The sequence below is a fragment of the Onychomys torridus genome, chromosome 8 (genome assembly GCF_903995425.1).
Source record: "Onychomys torridus chromosome 8, mOncTor1.1, whole genome shotgun sequence".
Classification (NCBI taxonomy): Eukaryota; Metazoa; Chordata; class Mammalia; order Rodentia; family Cricetidae; genus Onychomys; species Onychomys torridus.
In genome coordinates, this window is record NC_050450.1 from 97,990,777 (window position 1) to 98,013,111 (window position 22,335).

General features: G+C 37.5%; 1 protein-coding gene across 6 annotated transcripts in view; it reads right to left on the reverse strand.

Annotated features, from left to right (window-relative positions):
- Abca9 (ATP binding cassette subfamily A member 9) overlaps nucleotides 1–22,335 on the reverse strand; it is an 80,870-nt gene that overhangs the window by 53,753 nt on the left and 4,782 nt on the right. For 2 of the 6 annotated variants that reach the window (XM_036194663.1, XM_036194657.1), the window contains exons 1-8: nucleotides 17,647–17,975; nucleotides 15,505–15,650; nucleotides 12,783–12,990; nucleotides 8,766–8,930; nucleotides 7,211–7,314; nucleotides 6,471–6,697; nucleotides 2,983–3,124; nucleotides 2,202–2,387 (exon numbers count right to left, since the gene is read on the reverse strand). In XM_036194663.1, the coding sequence (XP_036050556.1) occupies nucleotides 2,202–2,387; nucleotides 2,983–3,124; nucleotides 6,471–6,697; nucleotides 7,211–7,314; nucleotides 8,766–8,930; nucleotides 12,783–12,990; nucleotides 15,505–15,600 (1,128 nt within the window). In that variant the 5' untranslated portion in view covers nucleotides 15,601–15,650; nucleotides 17,647–17,975. Of the gene's footprint in view, nucleotides 1–2,201; nucleotides 2,388–2,982; nucleotides 3,125–6,470; nucleotides 6,698–7,210; nucleotides 7,315–8,765; nucleotides 8,931–12,782; nucleotides 12,991–15,504; nucleotides 15,651–17,392; nucleotides 17,976–22,335 lie in introns of those variants that run through there. The other 4 variants (XM_036194661.1, XM_036194658.1, XM_036194660.1 and 1 more) reach the window with 4 other exon arrangements.

A 22,335-nucleotide genomic window follows, 5' to 3' on the forward strand; every position in this document is an offset into this window, starting at 1 on the left:
AAAATTGGGTTATGGGTTAATGAGGAAAAATGATAACTTTGTTTATCAATGATTTCAAATCTTGAGGGGAAATGATTGGAAATGGTAACTCTGTTCTGTCGTAATTTACTAATGATGACTAAAAGATGAGCAAGAAACACATGTCCAAAACCAAAAATGATATGATCAATGTTTTAGAACAACATGAATCTCTCCCTGCTTACTAAATTCTTTATAAATAAAGAAGTTCTCTGGCTGCTAGTCAGTCAGTCTGCAAGTTTCTCCTGACCATCACGGCTAGGTTACTCCTTCTCTCACCAAATCCATACATCCTCTAGGAACCCGTTTACCACTGGGGATGGATCCCAGCAGTTTTTAGTTGGGCATAAAAGAAAAGAATAATTTCGATAGCATACAATGATTTCACAGCAATTAATTTAATTTCATGTAGAAATGCCCAATTAAATTTAATTTTTTTTCAAATTCTCAAATTTCTAATATTTGTGATACTATTAAGGCTCATGTTTCTCAAGTTTAAATCAGACAAATATTTAGTTAGAAGTATAAGCTGAGCCACATCAACTGTCAAATGTCATTCTATATTTAGAGCCATAAATTAACAAAAATCTTAGGAACAGTCATGAGAAACCCTCTTTCAAGTTGTTTATGGGAGTCCAAAAGATTCCCCAAACACTACAGGCTATTGCTGCTATCTCCCAGATGTTGGAGGTAGGTCTCTATTGCTAAAAGCACCATGCACTTCATACACAAGACTGGGAGGATTTGACCTAGATCTGACTTGAAAGCCTCCTCCCTGAAGACTAATTTTCACAGTACTGAACAATGGTATGAAAGCTGCCAAGAGAGGGAAGCAACTAAGAATCCTACCCAGCTGTGATGCCTACTAACCACAACAATGACCAGCATGGCAAAACAACCCTAATGGTCTAATAGCAGTATTCATATCTTGATGTTAACCAACAGCTCTGTAATTGGACTGAAGTCTTAACAAGAGTGGATTCATGCCTGGTACAAGAAATCTAGCCAGCTACTCAGGGCTGGTGAGGTCATTGATCTTAGAAGAAAACCTTCAACTGTCACTTTACTGAATCAGCACAGCTCCTAACTGCATTTTAAATATTTATCCTTATGCCCACAGTTAAGTGCAGTTCTAATTTCTCATCAAAGCTGCTTTTCTTTGCAACAGATGGAGACCATTATAGAAAATTACATTGGTCAAAATGTAAACAACAACTGATTGTGGGGTTCTTCGCTAAAATGGATACAACACAACTTGTACTTACAGCTCAGGGAACAGAAGAGATAGAAGAAAGATTTTAAGAACAACCAGAGGAATAGGAAAATTACTGTAAGGTGTGTCTGCTGTACGTGACAGGGAAACCGCACTCATTATACTTTAAGAATATGCCTAAACAAGACCTGAAAAAGGACACCAATAGACATACTAATGTGGATGAGGTAAATCTCACAGGGGTCCCACCCCTGATCAAAGAAACTACAGGCAACTAAGGACGATGAGAAAGAATGTGTCTTCCTAAAGGATGAGCCCCCTAATTGGTTATCCAATATCAAGTAGTCAGCCCTGAAATCACATACATACAAGTAACACTAAAAGGATCAGTTTGTATTTATATCTTTATGTATTTGTGTCTTTCTCTCTCTCTCTCTGTAACAATAACAAAGAAAAAGAGGCCATGAGTTTGAAAGGGAGTGATACAGATGGGGAGGTGGGGCCTGGAAAGTGGTGGAAGGAGGAAAAAGGAAGGGGAAATGATGGGATCATATCATAATTGTTAAAAATTACAAAATATTAAAAAATGAGAGAAAACAAAAAATGTCCCTTATCCTTTAAATTTCTCTCTCTATAAAAATAGGGAGACAACTTTAGTGTTTGGTGCATATTACATAAATCATAGAAGGAATGTGTTTGGAGTGTTGTGAACATAAATACAATCATGGAACAGCAAGGACAGCTCAGCCGGTAACAGTGCCTGAGTTTGACCCCTGCAATCTCATGGTGGAAGGAGAGAACTGGCACCTGCCAAGTTGTCCTCTGATCTCTAATGTCACAGCATGCCTGTCCATGTACACACACACACACACACACACACACACACACACACACACACACATCCAAATAAATAAAAATAAATTTTAATAACATGAAAAAAAACCCAAAAAACGATGATCTTACTTCTTACCTGGGCCATTCCAGTCGTGAAGGCAAAGGGGCTAAGGAAACACAAGCTCCATTCCATAAAGGCAGGAAGATGTTTGTACAATGTTGTGAATCCCAGACTTCCCCAAAAGATGGTAAGGAGAAAGACAGCCAAACCAGTGAGAAAAGGTTTCTTTAACAACACACTCATGAGGAAAGCTAAAGTTATCTGAGGGGAGAAAAAAAAATAACTGGTATGGTGGTCTGAGGACCATCGCTTGCACACTAAAAGGAAATTCATGTTTGGATTTGTGTTATCCAAAGGCAACCATGTTAAAGTCTTCAGCCCAACGCACTACCGAGAGGTGCCAGAATGTTTAAGAAGTGGGGCATGTGGGAAGCTTTCCTGTCATTGGATGCTCATCCTTAAAGGGGATTGTAAACGCCCAGCCTCTTCCTCTTTCTGACATCCTGGCCATGACGTAAGCAACTTTTATCTACCATGATCTGCTAACATGATATGCTTCCCAGACACAGGCCAAAACAAGGTTGACACAGGTCAACCAACCCTGGGCTGAGATCTCCAAAACTATGGGGGAAAAAACCAAAACCATTTTCTTCTTGTTAGCTGATTGTCTCAGGTGTGTGTTATAGGGACTGAAAGCTGACCGCATAGTATTTGGAAAGTATGTCTCATAATTTTCAGTTGGATACTACATGGATAATGCCTTGTGCAAATACTGCACAGAACAGAAAGGACAGAAACACAACTAGTGATGCATGATTGGAGGGAAGGAAGTCGAGGGAAGAACTCACCAACTTACCAAAGACAGGCCATAAAGGAGAAAAAGAAGGAACACCACCATGAAACCAGTTAAGACGACAACTTGGGCAGATTTCACAATAAGAGACATCAAAGTAGCCACGACAAGGATAAAGCCAGCATACATCAAACCCCAGGAAAGCCTGGCCAGAAAACACAGGATTAGTGCAAATGCTATGACTCAGTCACTCCATTCATCCACTTACTAAGCAAATGGATTTTAAAGTGTGTGATTTATCAAGCATTTCTTTTAAAAGGGTAATTCCTAATGAATCAGAAAACTCCTTATCTTAAAGTTCATATTCTTTTTTTTTTTTTTTCCCCAAGACAGGCTTTCTCTGTGTAGTTTTGGTACCTGTCCTGGATGGATCTCCCTCTATAGACAAGGCTGGCCTTGAACTCACAGAGATCCACCTGGCTCTGCCTCCCGAGTGCTGGGATTAAAGGCATGTGCCACCACCGCCTAGCTTAAAGCTCATATTCTATAGAGTAAAGTAGATAATAAGCAAGTAAATGTGTACAATAATAAATAGTCAACTTGATGGAGATTAGAGTCATCTGGGAGAGGAGAAGCCTCAGTTGCAGAATTGCCTAGATCAGCTTGGTCTGTGGGCATGTCTGTGAGGCATGGACCTATTGAATAATACAGAAAGGCATCATCCGCTGTGGGCAGCTACATTCCTCAGGCAGGTGGTCCTGTATAAAAAGCTAGCTAAGCACAAGCCAGAGAGCAAGCCAGAGAAGGAGCCAGCAAGCAGCATTCTTCCATGGTTCCTGCCTCTGAGTTCTTAGGGTAAGTTATGGTCCAGCCTTCCCTCAGTGATGGACTCTGACCAGGGAAGTATAATCCAAGTATATCCTTTCCTTCCCTGGGTAGCCGTTTGCTTATCACAGCAACAGAGTGAAACTGAGACAGTAGCTAAGTGTGCAAAGTTAGAAGGACATGAACTGGACGGTAAAATGAGCATGATCGAGAAAGGATTATAGGAAGAGTTTTAGGAAGAGTTTAAGGAAGAATCGGTGCTGCTTTTTCAGTTTTGCTAAACTTCTTTCATAAGGAAGTCATGGAAACAACATGGGCACCAAAGAGACACACTGCCCATGTTTTAGGCTTTGCAAGCCAAACAACCTTTGTCGCCATCAGTGCTGCCTTCACAGCACAAGAGCAATCACAGACAATCTATGCCCAAAAGGTGTGGCTGTATCCCAATGAGACAGTGTTCATAGACAATGACATTTGAGTTTCCAATCGATTTTTATGTCCCCTAAACAACTGCTGCTCTTTTTATTTTCTTCCCAGCTCTGAAAGTGAAAACACCACTCCTACTTCACAGCCTGCATAAAAGTAGTTTGCCAGCTGCGGACATAGATGATTCAGCGCAGGAATACCCAGAGCATATCCATGGGGAATACAGCCAAGTAGGTGGATATGAAGAGGCGTATTTACTACTGATGCCAAAGACAGAAGGGGGCTCTGCACAGGGTCCAGTAATGTCACAGACTTAGGTTCAAATTTTCTCTGTTACATTATAACTAAATATGTTAAGAAGCAATTGTTTAATTTCCTTACATTTCAATTTCCTCTCTGGGAAAAGATTAAAGAATTAAATTAGTTTGATATTTTGTGGATATAACATGGTGATAGATCTACAATGGACAGCTAGCTTCCTTTCATTTATAATAGAAAATCCCATCAACTTCAGGAAGTCTTGTTTCTCCTGTTCAATTTTAATAATGCCCTTTTCACAGTACACTGTGATTACCTGAAATTATTCATCCATCTGCCTTCTATAAACTTCTTTATTTCAATCAAATAAAATATCAGTCTTTCCTCCAAGGAATCCCTAATATTTTTTAAACCCCTCCTCACTAGATTTTTTTAATGTATTACCTTCCATTGGCTCTTCATAGTTTTCAATATCTTTTAAAATATAGTGAACAAATTCTCTTCAATATTATGGACATGATTTTAATACACAAAGGTACAAAAGAAAAAATATGTATTACATCAAACCTGTCATCTCTTTTCTTTTTTCAAAAATGTATTTCATTTTACGTTTTGTATATGTGTATCTCTGTGGGTTGGTGTGGAGGGGAGTATGCGCACATGTGTGTGTGTGTGCCTGTGGAGACCAGAAGCATGAGCTCCCCTGACCTGTAGTTACAGGCACTTGAAAGTTATCAGACTGAGATGCTGGGAAGCAAACATGGGTCCTCAAGAGCTGCATGTGCTCTAAACAGCTGATTCATCTCTCCAGCCTCTATCTTCTTTATTTCCATACTTAGTATAGTGAAAATTATTTTAGGAAAAAAATAGCAAATTTGGCACAAGCCAGCCAGTAAAATGTATATTCTTCCTATTCAGTAGTTTTTCTCTTCAGACACTAGCATGTTCCTGTAATTGTGCATACTCTATACCATCTTTTTTGTTGTTGTTTTTGGTTATTTGTTTTTTCGAGACAGGTTTTCTTTATGTAGTTTTGGTGCCTGTCCTGGATCTCGCTCTGTAGACCAGACTGGCCTCGAACTTACAGAGATCTGCCTGACTCTGCCTCCTGAGTGCTGGGATTAAAGGTGTGCGCCACCACTGCCTGGCTTCTCCATACCATTTTTAACATTGAAAATAATGGTCAGTTCGTGAAAGACAAGCCTGACATTCAAACTATTGCTTTCTGACTCTGTACTCATTTCTACGTCTCTGCCTGTCTCTAATATGTCATTTGGCTAATCTTATTTTAAATCTTGTCACTAACTACTGGATCCTTGGTTTCTTAACTTATGTCTACTGTCCTTTCACGATGCACTGTTATCTACACTTCCATCAACTGACATCTAGAGAATGTTTAATGTTTCCAAACTTCAGTGTAAGACACTCTAAGTACATTTTATTTAATCCTGCGGTCAACAAGAAGTAGAAGTGTGATCAGAGCTTCACAGAAAAGAAAACTTCAGTTGAAAGAGTTTGAGTAACACATCCAAAGTGGTAGCTACTAACTGCTGAGATGAAGACAGTCTACGGCTTCCCACTGGGTTGGTCATCGTCCTAACCCCTCTGCTTTCTTGTCTCTATTAAGAAAAGCTCAGTGCTCAGGACATAATAGCTTCTCTTAAATAACCCACATAAAGTGGGGTCAACTCATCATCACATTTAACATAGTATCTGAAATACATATTTCATTTTACATAAAAAAATTCTGAACTTCTCACAGATGTTGGTTCACATAAACATAATAACTAGTAACTAAGAGAACAATAACTCTGTGTTGTTAGGGCCCTGAAGATGGGAAGCAACTCAAGCTTTCTTTAAGTCAAAGAAATAGAGAAAATTCCAGTTTTACAAGCGTGTGAGTTCATGTATTTCAAACATTTATACACCATAGTTTTCTTAAGTATCAAGTCTAGTATGGGATAAACAAGCCTAAGGAGTCCCCATAGTTAAGTTAATCTGTTTATAAGTGCTGATTGGTGTATCACAGACATGCAATTTACCAGAAAGCAGACTCCCGAAGTCCCATCATTGCCATCAATGCTGTAATGTATTGCCTTTCTTGAGTAATGTTGATTGATAAATAGTATATAAATGAAGAAAAGGAGATAACACAGAAGAAAATTAAAAAATCCGTTGTAACTCCTCCTTGGCCAATAAAAGGTAGTATCTTCATATTTGAACCAATAACAGACATCAGTTCTTCCATCACTGAATGATTTGTTGTGATCTAAACAAAGACACCACAATGAACAAATTATTATCATTAATCTAATTAAAACTTTGGACTCTTTTCCTCAAACTGTAAGAAGGCATGTACTTCTTGGAATGTCCAAGGTTCTACATTAAGTCCAGTAGAAGAAGAATTTTTTACTCTTGTTTTTAAAATTAACTGGAGTGACACTTCAAACTAGACCTTCTCTGGAGCTTCTATCAGAGTAGCTCTTGTTTTATTGTTCATGTAGTACACAATTTACTGCTCCACAATAGACCCTGAACCCTTATAATGACTGCATATCTATATTTCTACCTCTGTCTCACCAGGATCTCTGCTTAAAAGTGCCTATATTGTGTATATTTTCAAGTCACCAGTACCTTGACACTACAGTCTGGATACAGAAGTTGTTCGACATACTATGCTTAGTGGCTAAAAACAAACAAATTACAAAATAAGACAATCAATATCGCCACCTCTCAAAATTCAGTGTGTAATGGATTTAGTTTCCTTTAACTTAATACTCACCTCTATGATGCCAGCATTAATGGCAGCTTGAAAGGCCACAAAGCCTTTCTCCCAGAAGACTGAATTTTTACAAGTCATTTTGTTGTTCACTGTCTCACAAGGAGCTTCAAGAAAAGAAGACACAACCACGATTATGTGACCAGACAGTCTTAGCTACAGGACAAATAAAAATCTGTAATTATCCAAAATGTGTTTAAAATCTACAATAGGACAATGTATGGTAAGACATATAGGTTCAGGTTGTTGAACATGCCCAAAGAGGAAATACCAAAATTGTTTTGTTAAAATTCTTTAAGATTAGTTCTTGAAAAAAATAAAAAAAATAAAAGATGAGCTCTTGATTATTTTTCATACTATTTTCTATTATTTCAACTTTAAAATGTTTGTTTCGGCTGCTTCCTTCTGTTGTTTGTGCCAAAAAAACAAAGAACAAACTCACTAACACAAAAAACACAGCTATTTTTAAATGGGTGGGAATGACCCACCCTAAGATTTCTCAAAGGTTTTAATGAAGCAAACAGAAAAAAATAACATGTAACATTTAGGGTTTTTTGGTTTTTGTTTTTGTTTGTTTGTTTGTTTGTTTGTTTGTTTTTCAAGACAGGGTTTCTCTGTGTAGCTTTGCGCCTTTCCTGGAACTAGCTTTGTAGACCAGGCTTGCCTCGAACTCAGAGATCCGCCTGCCCCTCTCTGCCTCCTGAGTCCTGGGATTAAGGCATGCACCACCAACGCCTGGCTATGTTCAGTTTTTTTGAAATGGGATCTCATTCTGTAGTTCAGGTTGGTCTTGGACTCATGGCAAGGCTGTAAGTTCTTAGTGGAACAGTAAACTTAAAGTATAACTTTGAAATAAGCATGGAGGCTCCAGAAACACTCAAAGCGGAGCTGTTATATGTCTAAGAAAGCTAGCTAGCTGCAGTTTGTGCCAGGACTCTGGATCTACATATCATGGGGCATGACCATGCTTGAATGCCTGTGTTTACTGCGGCACTGTTCACACCAGTTGGAGGTAGAGCCTGTCTAAGCATCTACCAACAGGTGAGCAGATACACCTATATACAGCGAAGTTTTATTCAGCCATAAAGAAAAAGAACTGTTGTAGTTTGAAGGAAAATGAATACAATAGGTCATCATATTAAACAAAATGAGTCAAACTCAGGACAAATGATCATATTCCTCTCATTTATAGAACCTAGATTTTATATAAGTACATAAAATTATATATACATATAAGTGAATGACATGATTGTAGACAAGACTGAATGAGGATAATAGGAGGAAGAGAGGAGAAAAGGGTGGGAATATGGTCAAAGTATACAACAGGCTTGACTGAATGTTTTGATTAAATCCATCACTATATACAAGGAATATATACCAATAAAATTATATATTTTTAGCAAATGGAGGTCTTATTTAATAAAGCTTAATCCATTGATGCTTGGAAATTAGCATAGGGGCTTGTGTCATTCATTTCACTTTTTCTGTGCAAGCCCCTCGGGTCTAATGGCATATAGCAATATCTACATGAATTTGTTTTTCCTAATGGCAAAGTTACCTGAATGGTCTTTGTGTTCTTTTACTTGAGGGATCCTCTGACCCCAAGAAAATTTCAAATGATATGAGAATGTGTCCTTAAAGATGACTCTCACCGCATCTATTGAGTAATTTAAGTCTAGTTCGTTCATACATTTTTCATCAGGACATGCCACGATTCTTCTTCCTGCCATGTGAAGAAAGGGAATAATAGTTAATTAAGTAAGATTCCTATGTGGTCCAATTACAGCATACCAGATTTAAGTGCATTGAGGTAATTTTATGTTCAAGTTATTTCTTCCCTAGTACACTCACACTTAGAATGAAGTGGGATATTTCAAATGTTCTAATCAAACTGAAAATATTTTATGGCAAACACTCTTTTATTTTTTAGATTTATATATCTTGCGCATGAATGTTTTGCCTGCATATATGTGTATGTACCATATGTGTGCCTGGTGCCAGAGGAAATCAGAAGGCTTCAAAGTCCCTGGAACTGGAGTTATGGGTGGTTATGAGCCACAAGGTGTGGCTGGGAATCAAACCCAGTTCCTCTCCAAGAGTGACAAGTGGTATTTACCACTGAACCATCTATCCAGCCCCTGGCAGATAATCTTATTGAAAAATATTTCATATCTCTCTAAAGAATTTAGCCAAAAATTTAAGCTATAATGAACAAGGGAACCCACAGAAACAACTAAGCTGGGCTGAGAAGAGCTCACAAACTGGACCTACAGCTAGGGAGCCTGCATGGGACCGACCTAGGCCTTCTACACATGTGTGACAGTTGTATAGCTTGGTCTATTTGTGGAACTCCTAGCAGTGGGAGCAAGGCCTGTTGCTAATGCTTTGGCTGGCTCTTGGGAACCTACTCCTCACACTGGGTCTCCTCGCCCAGCTTTAATACAAGGGAGGAGCTTAGTCCGAACTCACCTTGACATGCCATGCTTTGTTGACACCCATGGGAGCCCTGCCTCTTCCTGAACAAAGACAGAGGAGGAGTGGAATGGGGGGAGGGGATGTGAGGGGAGGGGTTAGGAGGAGAAGGGGGAGGGGAAACTGCGATTGGAATGGGTCGAGATGTAAAACAAATAGAAAAAAATCTAATTAAATTAAAAAGAAGGAAAAATTTAAACCATGATCAATTTTAAATAATAGCAATACTAGTCCATCCATTTCAGTGTACACACAGACAGACCTGTGATAAGAGAATATGCTATTTTTGTTTGGCAATGGTGCCAATGTGTTCAAACAGACAAGGTAATATACAACTGTTAAATCTAAATACTGTTTACTTAAATGGCCATTTGTTCTAACTCATATAGTGGCAGTGGCTGCTATTCATCCCAGGCCAGATAACCCTCATAATTTTGCAGTCTTGATTTTGTTATGCATATATTCTTGGTACAATTCAACATGTTCCTTGTAATGCAGCAGATTTCTTGAGGTTCAATAGCTGTATTGGAGGCTTTTAATCAGACTCGGGTATGATCCTTTTAGCCAGACTACAGGAGGTAATGTGTTGCTAGATTAGAAGCCAATTATTTTCTTTTTTTAAAAAAAATTATTTATTTTAATAAAATTTTTTTTTCATTTTACATACCAATCCTAGTTCCCTCTCCCTTCCCTGCTCTTGCCACCCCCACGCCTCTTTCCCTTCCTACCCCCATCCACTACTCAGGGAGGGTAAGGCCTCCCTCAGGGAGTCGACAAAGTATGGCATACTAAGTTGAGGCAGGATAAGCCCCTACCCGCTGTGTCAAGGCTGAGCAAGGTATCCCACCCTAGGGAATGTGTTCCAAAAAGCCAGTTCATGCACCCAGCATAAGTCCTGGTCCCACTGTCAAGGGCTCTCCAAATATCTAGCCATGTAACTGTCACCCACATTCAGAGGGCCTAGTTTGGTCCCATGCATGTTCCCCAGCTGATAGGCCAGAGTCCATGAGCTCCCACCACCTTGGGTTATCTGTCTCTGTGGTTCTGCCCATCAAGATCTTGACCTCACTTGCTCCTGTGATCCCTCCTCCCATCTCTTCAACTGAAGTCTAGGAGCTCAGCCCATTGTTTGGTTGTGGATCACTGCATCTGCTCCCATCAGTTACTGGATGAAGGTTCTGTGATGACAATTAGGGTAGTCAGTAATATAATTATAGGGGAAGGTAAGTTCAGGCACCCTCTCCATTATTGCTAGGAGTCTTAGCTAGGGTCATCCTTTGGATCCTGGCAATTTTCCTAGCCCCATAATGGCTCCCTCTACCAAGATATCTCTTTCATTGCTCCCCTCTCCATCCCATCTTCCACTAGGACATCTCAGTCCCTCCTGTTCCCATCCCTCATCCCTTCCCTTCTAACCCTCTTCTCAGCTTACCCAGGAGATCTTAACTATTTTCCCTTCCTGGGACCCTTCATGTGTGACCTTGTTAGGGTCATCCTTTTTACCTAGTTAGAAGCTCCTAATTTCTGATGGTCTCTTTGGGGGGCTATTAGCTGCCATCAATGCTGAATAACTAGATCCATCCACTCAACCACTCAATGGGAGTTTCAAAACTGTGATGTTCTATTTCTATGGGTTTTTTAATTTACTAGCAGAACACATTTATAAAACAATGGTTTCTATTGTCTATCTGGTTGTATAATAATGGCATAGGTTGCCTAGGGTTCATGCTGCTATTTCCTCTTAATTTAAAAAATTTCACTATAAGAATTCATTTTTATCATCTTCTAAAAAAATCAGTTAGATTTTTCTTTCCACTTCATCCTGAAAATATAGACTTAAAATGCTGTGGATATCGCTCTGTGTAAATAAAGTTCTGATTGGCCAGTGGCCAGGCAAGGAAGTATAGGTGGGACAAGAGAGAAGAGAATTCTGGGAAGTAGAAGGCTGGGGAGAGACACCGCCAGCCGCCGCCATGAGAAGCAACATGTAAAGACACTGATAGGCCACAAGCCATGTGGCAAAGTATAGATAAACAGAAATGGGTTAATTTAAGATAGAAAAAGTAGATAAAAAGAAGCCTGCCACAGCCATACAGTTTGTAAACAATGTAAGTTTCTGTGTGCTTTCTTGGTTGGGTCTGAGTGACTGTGGGACTGGCGGGTAAGAGAGATTTGTCCTGACTGGGCCAGGCAGGAAACTCTAACTACACTTAAAATATCTATTTGTTGAGATCTGGATCATCATACATGAGTAGAAGCCCAATTTTTTATGCCAAATTGGCTACCAGGTCCTTTTGACCTAACTATTAGTTTTGGTGGTTTCTTAACTATCTGGAAAGACAAGGACTCTGTCTTCACAAAATTCCTAGCCTAGGCTGTTGCCTCTCTTTTCTTCCACAGCGAGACTTGCTGGTTTCAAAGTCATAAGGGGAGGGAATGGGACTATTCCTTGGCTATCTATTTGATCTCCCCTACTTCACATATGGAACACCTCAGAACTGTATTCTCAGACTATCCTACCAGTACAATTACTAAAAACTGTTTCAGTTGATGTTCTGTATATGTGTTAACTCAAAGGGGAGTCTCCTCAGTCTCCATGACTTCTTTGCTATTGTACTGACCAAAGGAAAGATATCATGCCACTCTGGGGGCCTTAAGTGCTTTCCCCTCCATCAATTACATCATGAAATACAGAGAACACTCTGTCACCTGCCTCTGTTGTAAACACTGCCTATGGGTTCTGACACTGCTACTCACTTTCTCCCTCTATTTTTAGCTTATTTGGAAGTACTAAAAAGTCAGGCTGCCACTGCCAATGAATATCCCCAGAATCTTGCACAATCATACATCTAAATAATCCAGGACTCATCTCATTTTGATATGCTTTATAAAGAGTATTAACCCTCTTTGAAGTATAATTGCTCAAATATGTTACTGGAATAAGATATCCTTTTTGATATCACAAAAATAATACCCATCAAAGTTGTTAATCAACTCTAGAAATGCCAACATTTAACACATTTGTTTTTCAAGAAAATCCTAAAAATAAATTTGTGTATGTTGAAAGTAAGGAAATTATTCCATGAACTGCCACAAAACATACCTTTCATGAATGGAGATGATGCCACTTTGTACATTATCTCATAAATAGTTTCAGACTCAGGGGCAAATGCAATCATATAATTAGAATCATTAAAATTATCAACACGTCCCAGATCCATTTCAGGAATTTGAGGAGCATCATGAACTTGATGTAAATTGGAGGATAATCGGTATGCAAGCAATATTAGAAGAAATGAGAATAACCATTCCTACATAGTAATGAGAGAAAAAAGAACACCAGGTTTTCTACCACAGACAATTGAAACAATGTCAACCTGTCATAGTGCCATGTGTTCTCTCTATTCTATTTGTTCTCCCCCATTTTAATGTAATTGACTTTACTTCTGTTCTCTATCGATCCATTCCATTTATGTGCGGTGCACAGAAGAGGGAGTCTGATCCCTAGGAACTGGAGTTAACAGATGGCTGTGAGCAACTGTGTGGGTGCTAGGAATCAAACCTAGGTCGTCTGCAAGAGCACACAGTGCTCTTAACGACTGAGCCATCTCTTCAGCTCCTATTTTCGTTCTTTCGTCTGCACATTTTGAGACATGTGCATTGTTCACCAAGACAGACTGTAACAGCAGTTCCAATAACTGAAAATGTTTTCTGATTCAATAATGCAAGGCCGGATGCTTGTCAACTCTAATGGAAGTCTCTTCAGACTCTTCAGATACCACCTGTCCCCAGGAATGGACCACTAGCTTGAACTTGAGAAGGCAGGTGGCATGGAATAGGTAAGTACTTCCATCAACAGAAGCAAGGGCCTCATTTTGTTCTTCAGCTGCCTACACATGGAAGAAGCAGCAAAATACTGCTCATCAAAAGAATTTTAAAGCTCTTTATGATGTCACTGCATTTTAGAACTGTAAATACAGCAGAACATGTTTGAAGCCCAGTGCCAAGAATTCATTTTACTATCTTAGTTTGAATTCAAAGAGGGAACTCCAATTAAACTCAGTGGCTTTCACACACACACACACACACACACACACACACACACACACACACAAGCATAAAAGCAGAATGGGCACATGTGAGATGAAGGATTCTAGTGAAAGAGGATAATGATGATTAAAAGTAACCAAAAGCCATTATATAAATGCATGAAATGTCAACTATAAATTTTATTTATTTAATTACTTATTTATTCTTTTCTCATGGTATACCACATTCACCATACCCAATTTTAGCTGTATATATGTATGTACATATATGTATGCATAGAGTTTAAAAGAGTAAATGTTTGGAAGTACAATAATTACTTAAAGTAGGTTCTCAGCTTCTTTATTAATGTTTTTATGTCCATTGATTTATGCTTAAGGTTCTTCCATATTTTATTCATTTACAATCTAAACATTCATCAAATATTTCTTGGATGAATACCCACATTATTCATAGAATTGGACATTAATTTGCTAATTCTTTTAATGAGTGACTTTAATTTGTGTTTATCATGAATTCTACAGGAAACATATCTAATCATTGTTAAAACAAAAAGAGTATTAGTGCAATAAAAATAAAGGCTCAAATATCATTTTTATCTTTAATTATAAGAATATTATTGCTTTCAGATTGATCTTGTAGCTATAATATAATTGTTGAGAAGGACATGATAACTACTTGAATATCTTTCCACAGTTTTATAATTTTGTTGTGGTGGGTACTTTTTTTCCCAGCAAAATACCATTCTCTTTTTAAAAAATCATTAAATTTTTATGACATTTTAAATTATGTATGTGTTTGATTTTTAAAAGACAAAAATTATATTCATTTATGTTTACAATGTATTTCAATATAGGTATGTATTGTAGATGGTTGAACAGAGCTAATTATATATTGCTTGCATGTCACTTATTTGATGAAATCAAATGGATTGAATCTTTTCAAAAATGAAGAAAAATCAGCACTATATTATTGCATACAACTATATGCACATTTTGCTAAGCACATCATCTACATCATTGTAATCTATATTTATTATTATTTAGAAATTATCACAATTTTCCATTTTGTATACATTATCACTCTTTCATATATTCATGGCAATATGCAATAAATATTTTTAAAGTATCCACTGTGTTTCACACTCCTGCCCTACAGGACTGTATATATTTAACTTAAAGTGCTTTACTTAAAATCACTTTTTCATGAGACACTTATCCATGTTAATGTCTAAACATTAAGTTTCCTTCCTTCTGTGTTTGAGAATACAAACTGGTGTAAACCTCAGTAAGTGAATTATTATTGTCCTGTTGATGTCACAGAGAGTTCTGAGAATTGTTTTGGGCACAGAAATGTGAAGAAAGTGGAGAGCGCCAATGGTAGTTCTTTGTGAAAGGCTTTTTTTTCATTTGTTTTATCCTTGGGTTACACTCTGAAGTAATTATGAACCAATTACTTTGAATGTGCCCTGAACTTTGGTGTCTATGCCTTCATGAGGCCCAAATTAAACCAGATGTTAATTCTATCTCTGTAGAGCTTCATTTTATATGGAATTTCTGAATATGAGTTCTTTTTAAAATGTTTCTAGTAAGATATTTAATGCTACATATTTAAATTTTTTATTTGAAAATAATAGTAGCATAGTCCAGGACTTGAACATCTCTAGCCTATTAATTATATCTGGTATATATAAAAAAATCATTAATTATTGTGTTGATATCGCTGTAAAAATACCTTTTCCTTTCTAAATATGAGAACACAAAGATTCTGAACCATACCATCAACGTTTCTCTCCTCATCCTGCACTTCTTGAGCCAGTTCTTGCAGAGAAGAGCCCACATTTGCTGACCCACTCCTAAGTGTCTCTTCCTCATTTTGACTTGTTTATTTTTCTAAAGGATGCAAAGGAAGTAAATGTGGAAGTCTGAAATAGAAAACATTGTGCAATCAAACCAAAAGGAAACATTTTAACAGCTGTTTCCACTTATATGCCTCCAGAAGAAGGGCTCCAAACACAGAAAACAGGAAAGGAAGGAAAATGTGAGATGGCAGAATATATTGAAAAAAACAAAAAAGGAAAACTGTTATGAGAGAGAGTCTTTTCTTCGATGGAATGACTTTTCAGAGATTACTAATGTCACATGCTGCTGTCCCCATGAAACTTGGCAGCTAAGCTGACCAAGCTTTATATAGGCTGGTAGAAGCCTCCTGTTATCCTGTCAGTTAGTTAGTTATTACTAATTATCAGTAGTTATTACTAGTTACCAGTAGTTACTACTAATTACTAGTAGTTATTACTAATTACTAAGTTACTACTCAGCAGAACCCCACTACCAGTCAGTTCTGCTCCTGGGTTTGTATGCCAAGGCAAGGGTTCACGAGGGAATTGTACTCAGATTCTTCCATATATAGGTCACTGTGACAGGGTGTTAGAACACACACTTACAAATACTATTCAAACCTAACTCTGTAGGAATCAGAAGCAATAAGCTGATACTCATGGCTCAATATAAGAAATCTTAAATAACATGGTGTCAGTCAACTAAATCTTAAAAAAAAGGAAGGAAAGAAAGAAAAAAGAAAGAAAAGGTTGACTTACATAACAATATAATTTATATGAATTTACACCATGAGCAATACATATTTCTAAATAGATCCTGGAACTAAAATATCATTATCAAATACAATTTTAAAAGATTATTTTAGGCAGTGGGAAATAGGAATGGAGGTCAGGTGTGAAATGAGACTTTTGACTCACAGGAAATAAATAAACAAAAAGAAAAGATAGGCGCTTTGTATGTCATGAACTCAAGACAATGATTAACTCAACCTTTTATTGACCTTTCACTGAAAAACTCCTACTCCTAGAAAAAACAAACAAACAAACAAAAAAACCAACAAAAAACCAAAAAACCACAGGTCAATAGCCTCTAAGTCCAAGGGAGACAAGTGGACATTCTAGATAATTTAATATTGCTTAAAGTGTTTGAATTTCCAGCTACATAAATAAAGTCTAAGTAATAATGTCATCAGTAGGCTCTGACAGTTGGAAACTCCAATGAATGTTAAACTACATTTTCAATTAGAAACCAATACTATGGCAAGCCTGGGTATCTAAAGCATAAAGATATTTTGTCCAAGTGGAGACTCTTCTTTCTTAATTATTATATATGGAGGAAAATATTCATAAATAAGAACAATTTTATAATCTAACCACCATGCATTATTTTTTCCTGGCAGGTAAGAATTATTCAGTGGTACACATTCATGCAAAATGCTGTTTTCTCTAGAATAAAATATTAAGTTAGCTTAAACTGCTCTGAATAGTAAATTGTGTGATTTTAAAAATAACAAATTGGTTATTAAAAGCCAATAATTTCCCAGTCAGACAGTATTCCTGGTACTCGGGGACTACAAGCATTGCACAAGTCAGATCATTTTATATATTTAGTATGATAAACAGGTCAGTAGAGTATTTCCTAAGTTTTCTTGGTTAAATACTCTCAAGTCAGTTAAAAACAACTCAAAACTCATAAAATCTTGTATCCTGATGTTTACATTCCTCTGGCAGTAAACTGAAAACCGCCACACACAAAAAAGGAATAAGCAATTCAAGTAACTTTGAAAACAGCAAGAGGCAAACAAGCTACATTCCTTTCCACTTACCCTCTTGCCTGTTCCATTATATGTGCTGTTTGTGCAAAATGCTTTAGTCATGGAGTAAAACGGAAAAATTTCAGTTTTTCCAACTGCTCTTTAGCCATGCAGAATAAAATACTGAAAGCTCTGAAACACCAAAGTGACTTGCTAATAACTTCCTACAGTTAATGACTTCCATCGAAATGTTGGACAGGACTTTGCTGCCTTTTCTTGTCCGTTGCATTTAAGTGCTAATAACCACGGTTTCAAAGTTGACTTACTGAGGAAAGTTAAAGCAGAAATCTTGAAAAAGTTCATGCACAGATCTTTGTCCTGGAGGAGAATTCACATTTCTTCGTTTTCGGATCACTGCTGCATCTTGATTTTAATTTTGCTTATCGGGAATGGTTCTGTTCCCTCTGGTTTCTGAAGAGAATTCTTCGCTAAGTTCAAACTGACTGCCAAAGCTCTGCTCACTCCTGGGATGTTTTTCTTCCTCTGCCTCCCGCCAGTTCCTCAGCAGGGAATTTGTGGTTGCAGATGGTTGGCTGGACACATCTGAACGCTAGCAACTATCAAACCAGGAAGAAGCTAGGCTTTTTAAAAACATTTTTATTTCTTTCAGATTAGACCCCAGTAGGAGAGTTTACTCTCAACAGAGTCCTTTAAACAAAAATAGTAAAAGGCCAGCTCAGAGCAGAGCAGAACAGAAAAGATTTTCCTAAATTACAGGAATAGACATACAAATTGGATGAGATTATATCTCAAAGCCCTCCATAGATTTTTAAAAGCTGGATCTACACATGACAACCAAGCAATGTTTTCAGAGTAACAGAGTAAATCTGAATTTTCACTTGCATCTCAGTAGCATTGTGTGTATTCTGTTTGCACCATCATTCTTAGGGCAGAAAGCAAACTATTTCGAGAGATGTTGTGTTCTCAGGATGCGGAGAAGTCTCACTTAGTAAAGCACTTGCATTGCAAGGATAAGGAACTGAGTTTGATTCCCAGAACCCATGTAAAAATGTCAGGAGTGTTGGCTTAGGGATAAATTCACAGTGCTGCAAGGAGGAAGAAGACAGGAGGTCCCCTGGGGATTGCTGGCCAGCCTGGCTAGCCTAATTAGTGAGCTCTGTCCTGGCTATTAGGAGACTTTGTCTCAAAGAAAATGTACAATGTTTCTAAGGATAATAGTCAAAAACCAAATTAATTAAGGGACTATTCTATTTCTAATCTCAATTCTTTGATTATTTAAACTTTTCTTAAAGTAAGAATTTTATATCAAAATTTACAAGGTATATATATATATATATATGTATATAAAACTTTGTTAAGATAATAATGGTCATATAAAGTACTAATTAATTCTAGAGAAAAGGCTTCGCTTAGCTGCCTATACATGTCTTTGTGTTCGAGTCTCTTTTCAGTTTTCTGCAGGAAATCACGGCCAGGCCTAACATCAACTGAAATCTCCAGAAAGAAGATGGGGCCCCACAACGACAATTCCACGTGGAAAATAATATCACTAAGCTGACAAACATTATCTACAGATCAGCTTTGCACTACAAAGTGCTTAGAGCAATTCTGAGATGGCTAGCTGAGATGATCCAGTTTCAAAGACTACTTGAATAAGGACTTGAGATAAACCCTGAACCTTTGGCATTATGGATAACAAAAAATATAGTTACCTTTCCTAAAATTTGACAATTAACCCCAAATTTTTCTTTTCAGAATAAAGATACCTTTGCCCATACCCAGCAGAAAACAATTTTAAGAATACGACGCCCACATTCCCAAAGGGGTGGTATGGGGTAGGTGGTTTTTTGGTCTTTTAATGGGTTTTGGGTCTGGGATAGTTTTTATTGTTTAGGAGGGTTGGTTACAAGTTGCTGTTAAGGGATAGGAAAAGGGCTAGGCAAAGGAGATTAGATTTAAGGTGCGTGTTTAAAAAAAAAGAGAGAAAAAGACAATTACTAGTTTTTAATACTTTACATTGGATTGGATTGTTTTATATTGTATACAAATATATATATATATATATATATATATATATTTGTTAGAATATGCCATACACATATTTCTAATCTTGCTCAAGATATTGTACTTATACCATTCATTTAACAATGTAATGCAATTTGCTAATCCTTGAATGTTATTATTACCAACTATTAGGATATATAGAAATGAAAGTTAGTAGTTAGACATTACAATTGAACTTGTAGTCATATTAGGTATGTTTTCAAGATCGAACAGATATATTTTAGATAGACAGGTCATCTTCAAACCCTTCAGAGATCTACAGAATATGGCATTTAAAATGTTTTAATAACTTAGGAATTTTTCTTTTTTGCTATGACTATGAGACATGTCAGCTCCTGACAGCACCAATCTACTTCAGAGAAAATATGGGCATTGAAGAAACTGCATATGGAGTTAACTTTCACTGTGACAAAAGTTAGCCACTGGACAACAAAGTATCCTTGAATCAACTGCTGACAAACAGGACAAACAGGCCATGAAACAAAGGACTACCAATTCTTGCCAAAACAAGTGTGGTTGTGGCTTTAACAAAAGGCATCTTCTGAAGGACAAAATGGCACCATCCCTGAAGTGAGTGGCCTTTGCAATCTGGAAAAGGTACCTTGCCCTTTTCTTCAAAGACAGCTGAACAGGGAGTGGGCCGATGGCTTCTGATGTGCAATGGAACAGCAGATGAAACAGTTATTCTTGAAGAATAACTAAGTTCACCCCTCTCAATAGTAGATTGGAATTTAATAGAGGGATGTGGAGAAGAACAGGATGCCGAGATGAAGCTACATATACACAGCCAAGAAAAATGGACAGCTGAATTGAAAAAAAAAACAACAATAATTTCCAAAATTTACAATCCTGAATCATGACATGACACTAATGGAATTCAGGCATTTCTAGTACATGGACTGCTCTCACCAAATGTGAGGTCAAACTGTTGACCTTGTATACATCTTAGTTCACAAATGAGTCTGTCAGATACGCTAAGCCTATAGGCTGAAGATGATGCCCCAACACTGCGGAGAAACCTCAGGTGACTGTCCAGGCAGCTGGCTGTTTCTGCCAACTCACATTTTTTGGGGGGAGCTGCTTGCATGCACTTCCTGTTTTTATTTTTTATTAGGTAGTATTATTTCCTTCTTGGGTCTCTGAGGGAGTTAAAGATCAGTTAGTTATAGTTATAATTATCTTTGTTAAGGATTTCAGAAAAACTCACTAAGAGCTGTAAGTGTATAAATTTGAAAGACATTATAAGACAATTCCGTTAGTTATATAAAGTTAGGCTAGAAAGTAAATCAGGTACATTTTGGACTTACCAAAATAGGATAGATAATGGAATTATTTTCTCTGAATTTGTCAAATACAAATGGACTAGACATTGTTTAGGTATTTATTGTTTGTATATATGGTATATAGTTATTCTACTTTTGTACATAGTTTTTCTTATATTAGTTATAACTTTTTTCCTTTTTTCTTTTTATTAAAATAGAAAAGGGGAAATATAGTGATATTTTATTTGTATTGAAATGTGATTTTATTTGTATGTTAATAAAGTTGCCTTGAGGTCAGAGCAAGCCAGAGCAGAAGCTGGGTGGTGGTGGTGGTGGTGGTGGTGGTGGTGGTGGTGGTGGTGGTGCACACCTTTAATCCCAGCACTTGGGAGGCAGAGCTAGGTAGATCTCTGTGTGGTCAAGGACACAGCCAGCATAGCAGACACATGCCTTTAAGACCTGGAGGTCTGAACAGACAGGCAATGATGAGGAGGTCATGTGGCTGGGTTTACAACCAATGAGAAAACAGAACAGAAAGTCTATAAAAAAGACAGGACACACAGAAGTAGCTCTCTGGTGGAGAGGAAAGACAGCAGAAGCAGTGAAGGGTAAGGCTCTCAGCTATTGCTCTGACCTCTTGGTTTTTAACTCTGCAACTGGCTCTGTGTTTCTTATTTAACAAGACGGTTACATCTAAAATTGTCTTCATGTCTTTATCTGAATTATCTAAGTACATATACATATGCAATGTAACACACACACACACACACACACACACACACACACACACACACACACACACGGGGTATGCAGGGGAGGGAGGGGGGCAAAGGAAAATATTGATTGTTACATTAACATCAGATCCCAGGAAGCAAGTTTCTCTGTAGACAACCACTGGTTTTCAATATGTCTAATGTTTGCTTCAGGCAATGGCTACTTTATCATTAACATCTTGTGTGTGTGCGTGGAAGATGAAGTACCACACAGATACGAAATATTCCTTCAATATCCCTTCAAGCATATTTAGTTGTTTGCTAATTTTATTAGATCCAGAAATTGCTCAGCAAAGTCTGTACAACCAGATTGAACTCATAATCGGTGAGAACAACAAGTCTCCTGATTGTTTCTGTATGTCTGTTGCCTTCTGTAGAATACACATTAGCATGCTTAATAATACTGCTAACATTTCATACATAGGGACTATAATTTAGAGAATGTCTTATTTCTTAGAAATGAATGTATTTCCTCTTTCCTCAGACCCAGTTGAAATGCATACATGTAGATTTTGTCTGATAGTCTCCTTAAATATATACTGTTTCTTTAAAACATAGTATGTGAGAGACTGGAGAGATGCTTAGTGGTTAAGATTGCTTTCTACTCTTTTCAGAGGGCCAGTTTGGTTCCCAGCACTCACATGGCAGTTCCAGAGAGACCTGATGCCTTCTCCTGGCATCTATGGACTTTGCATGCATGTGAAGTAAAGACATATATTGAGGCCAATGGCTCTCAACCTTACTAACGTTATGACCCCTTAATACAATTCCTCATGCTGTGCTGACCCCCAACCATAAAATTATTTCTGTTGTTACTTCTTAAGTGTGATTTTTCTACTCTTATGAATCATAATGTAAATACCTGATATGCACACTGCCTTAGGTGACTTCTGTG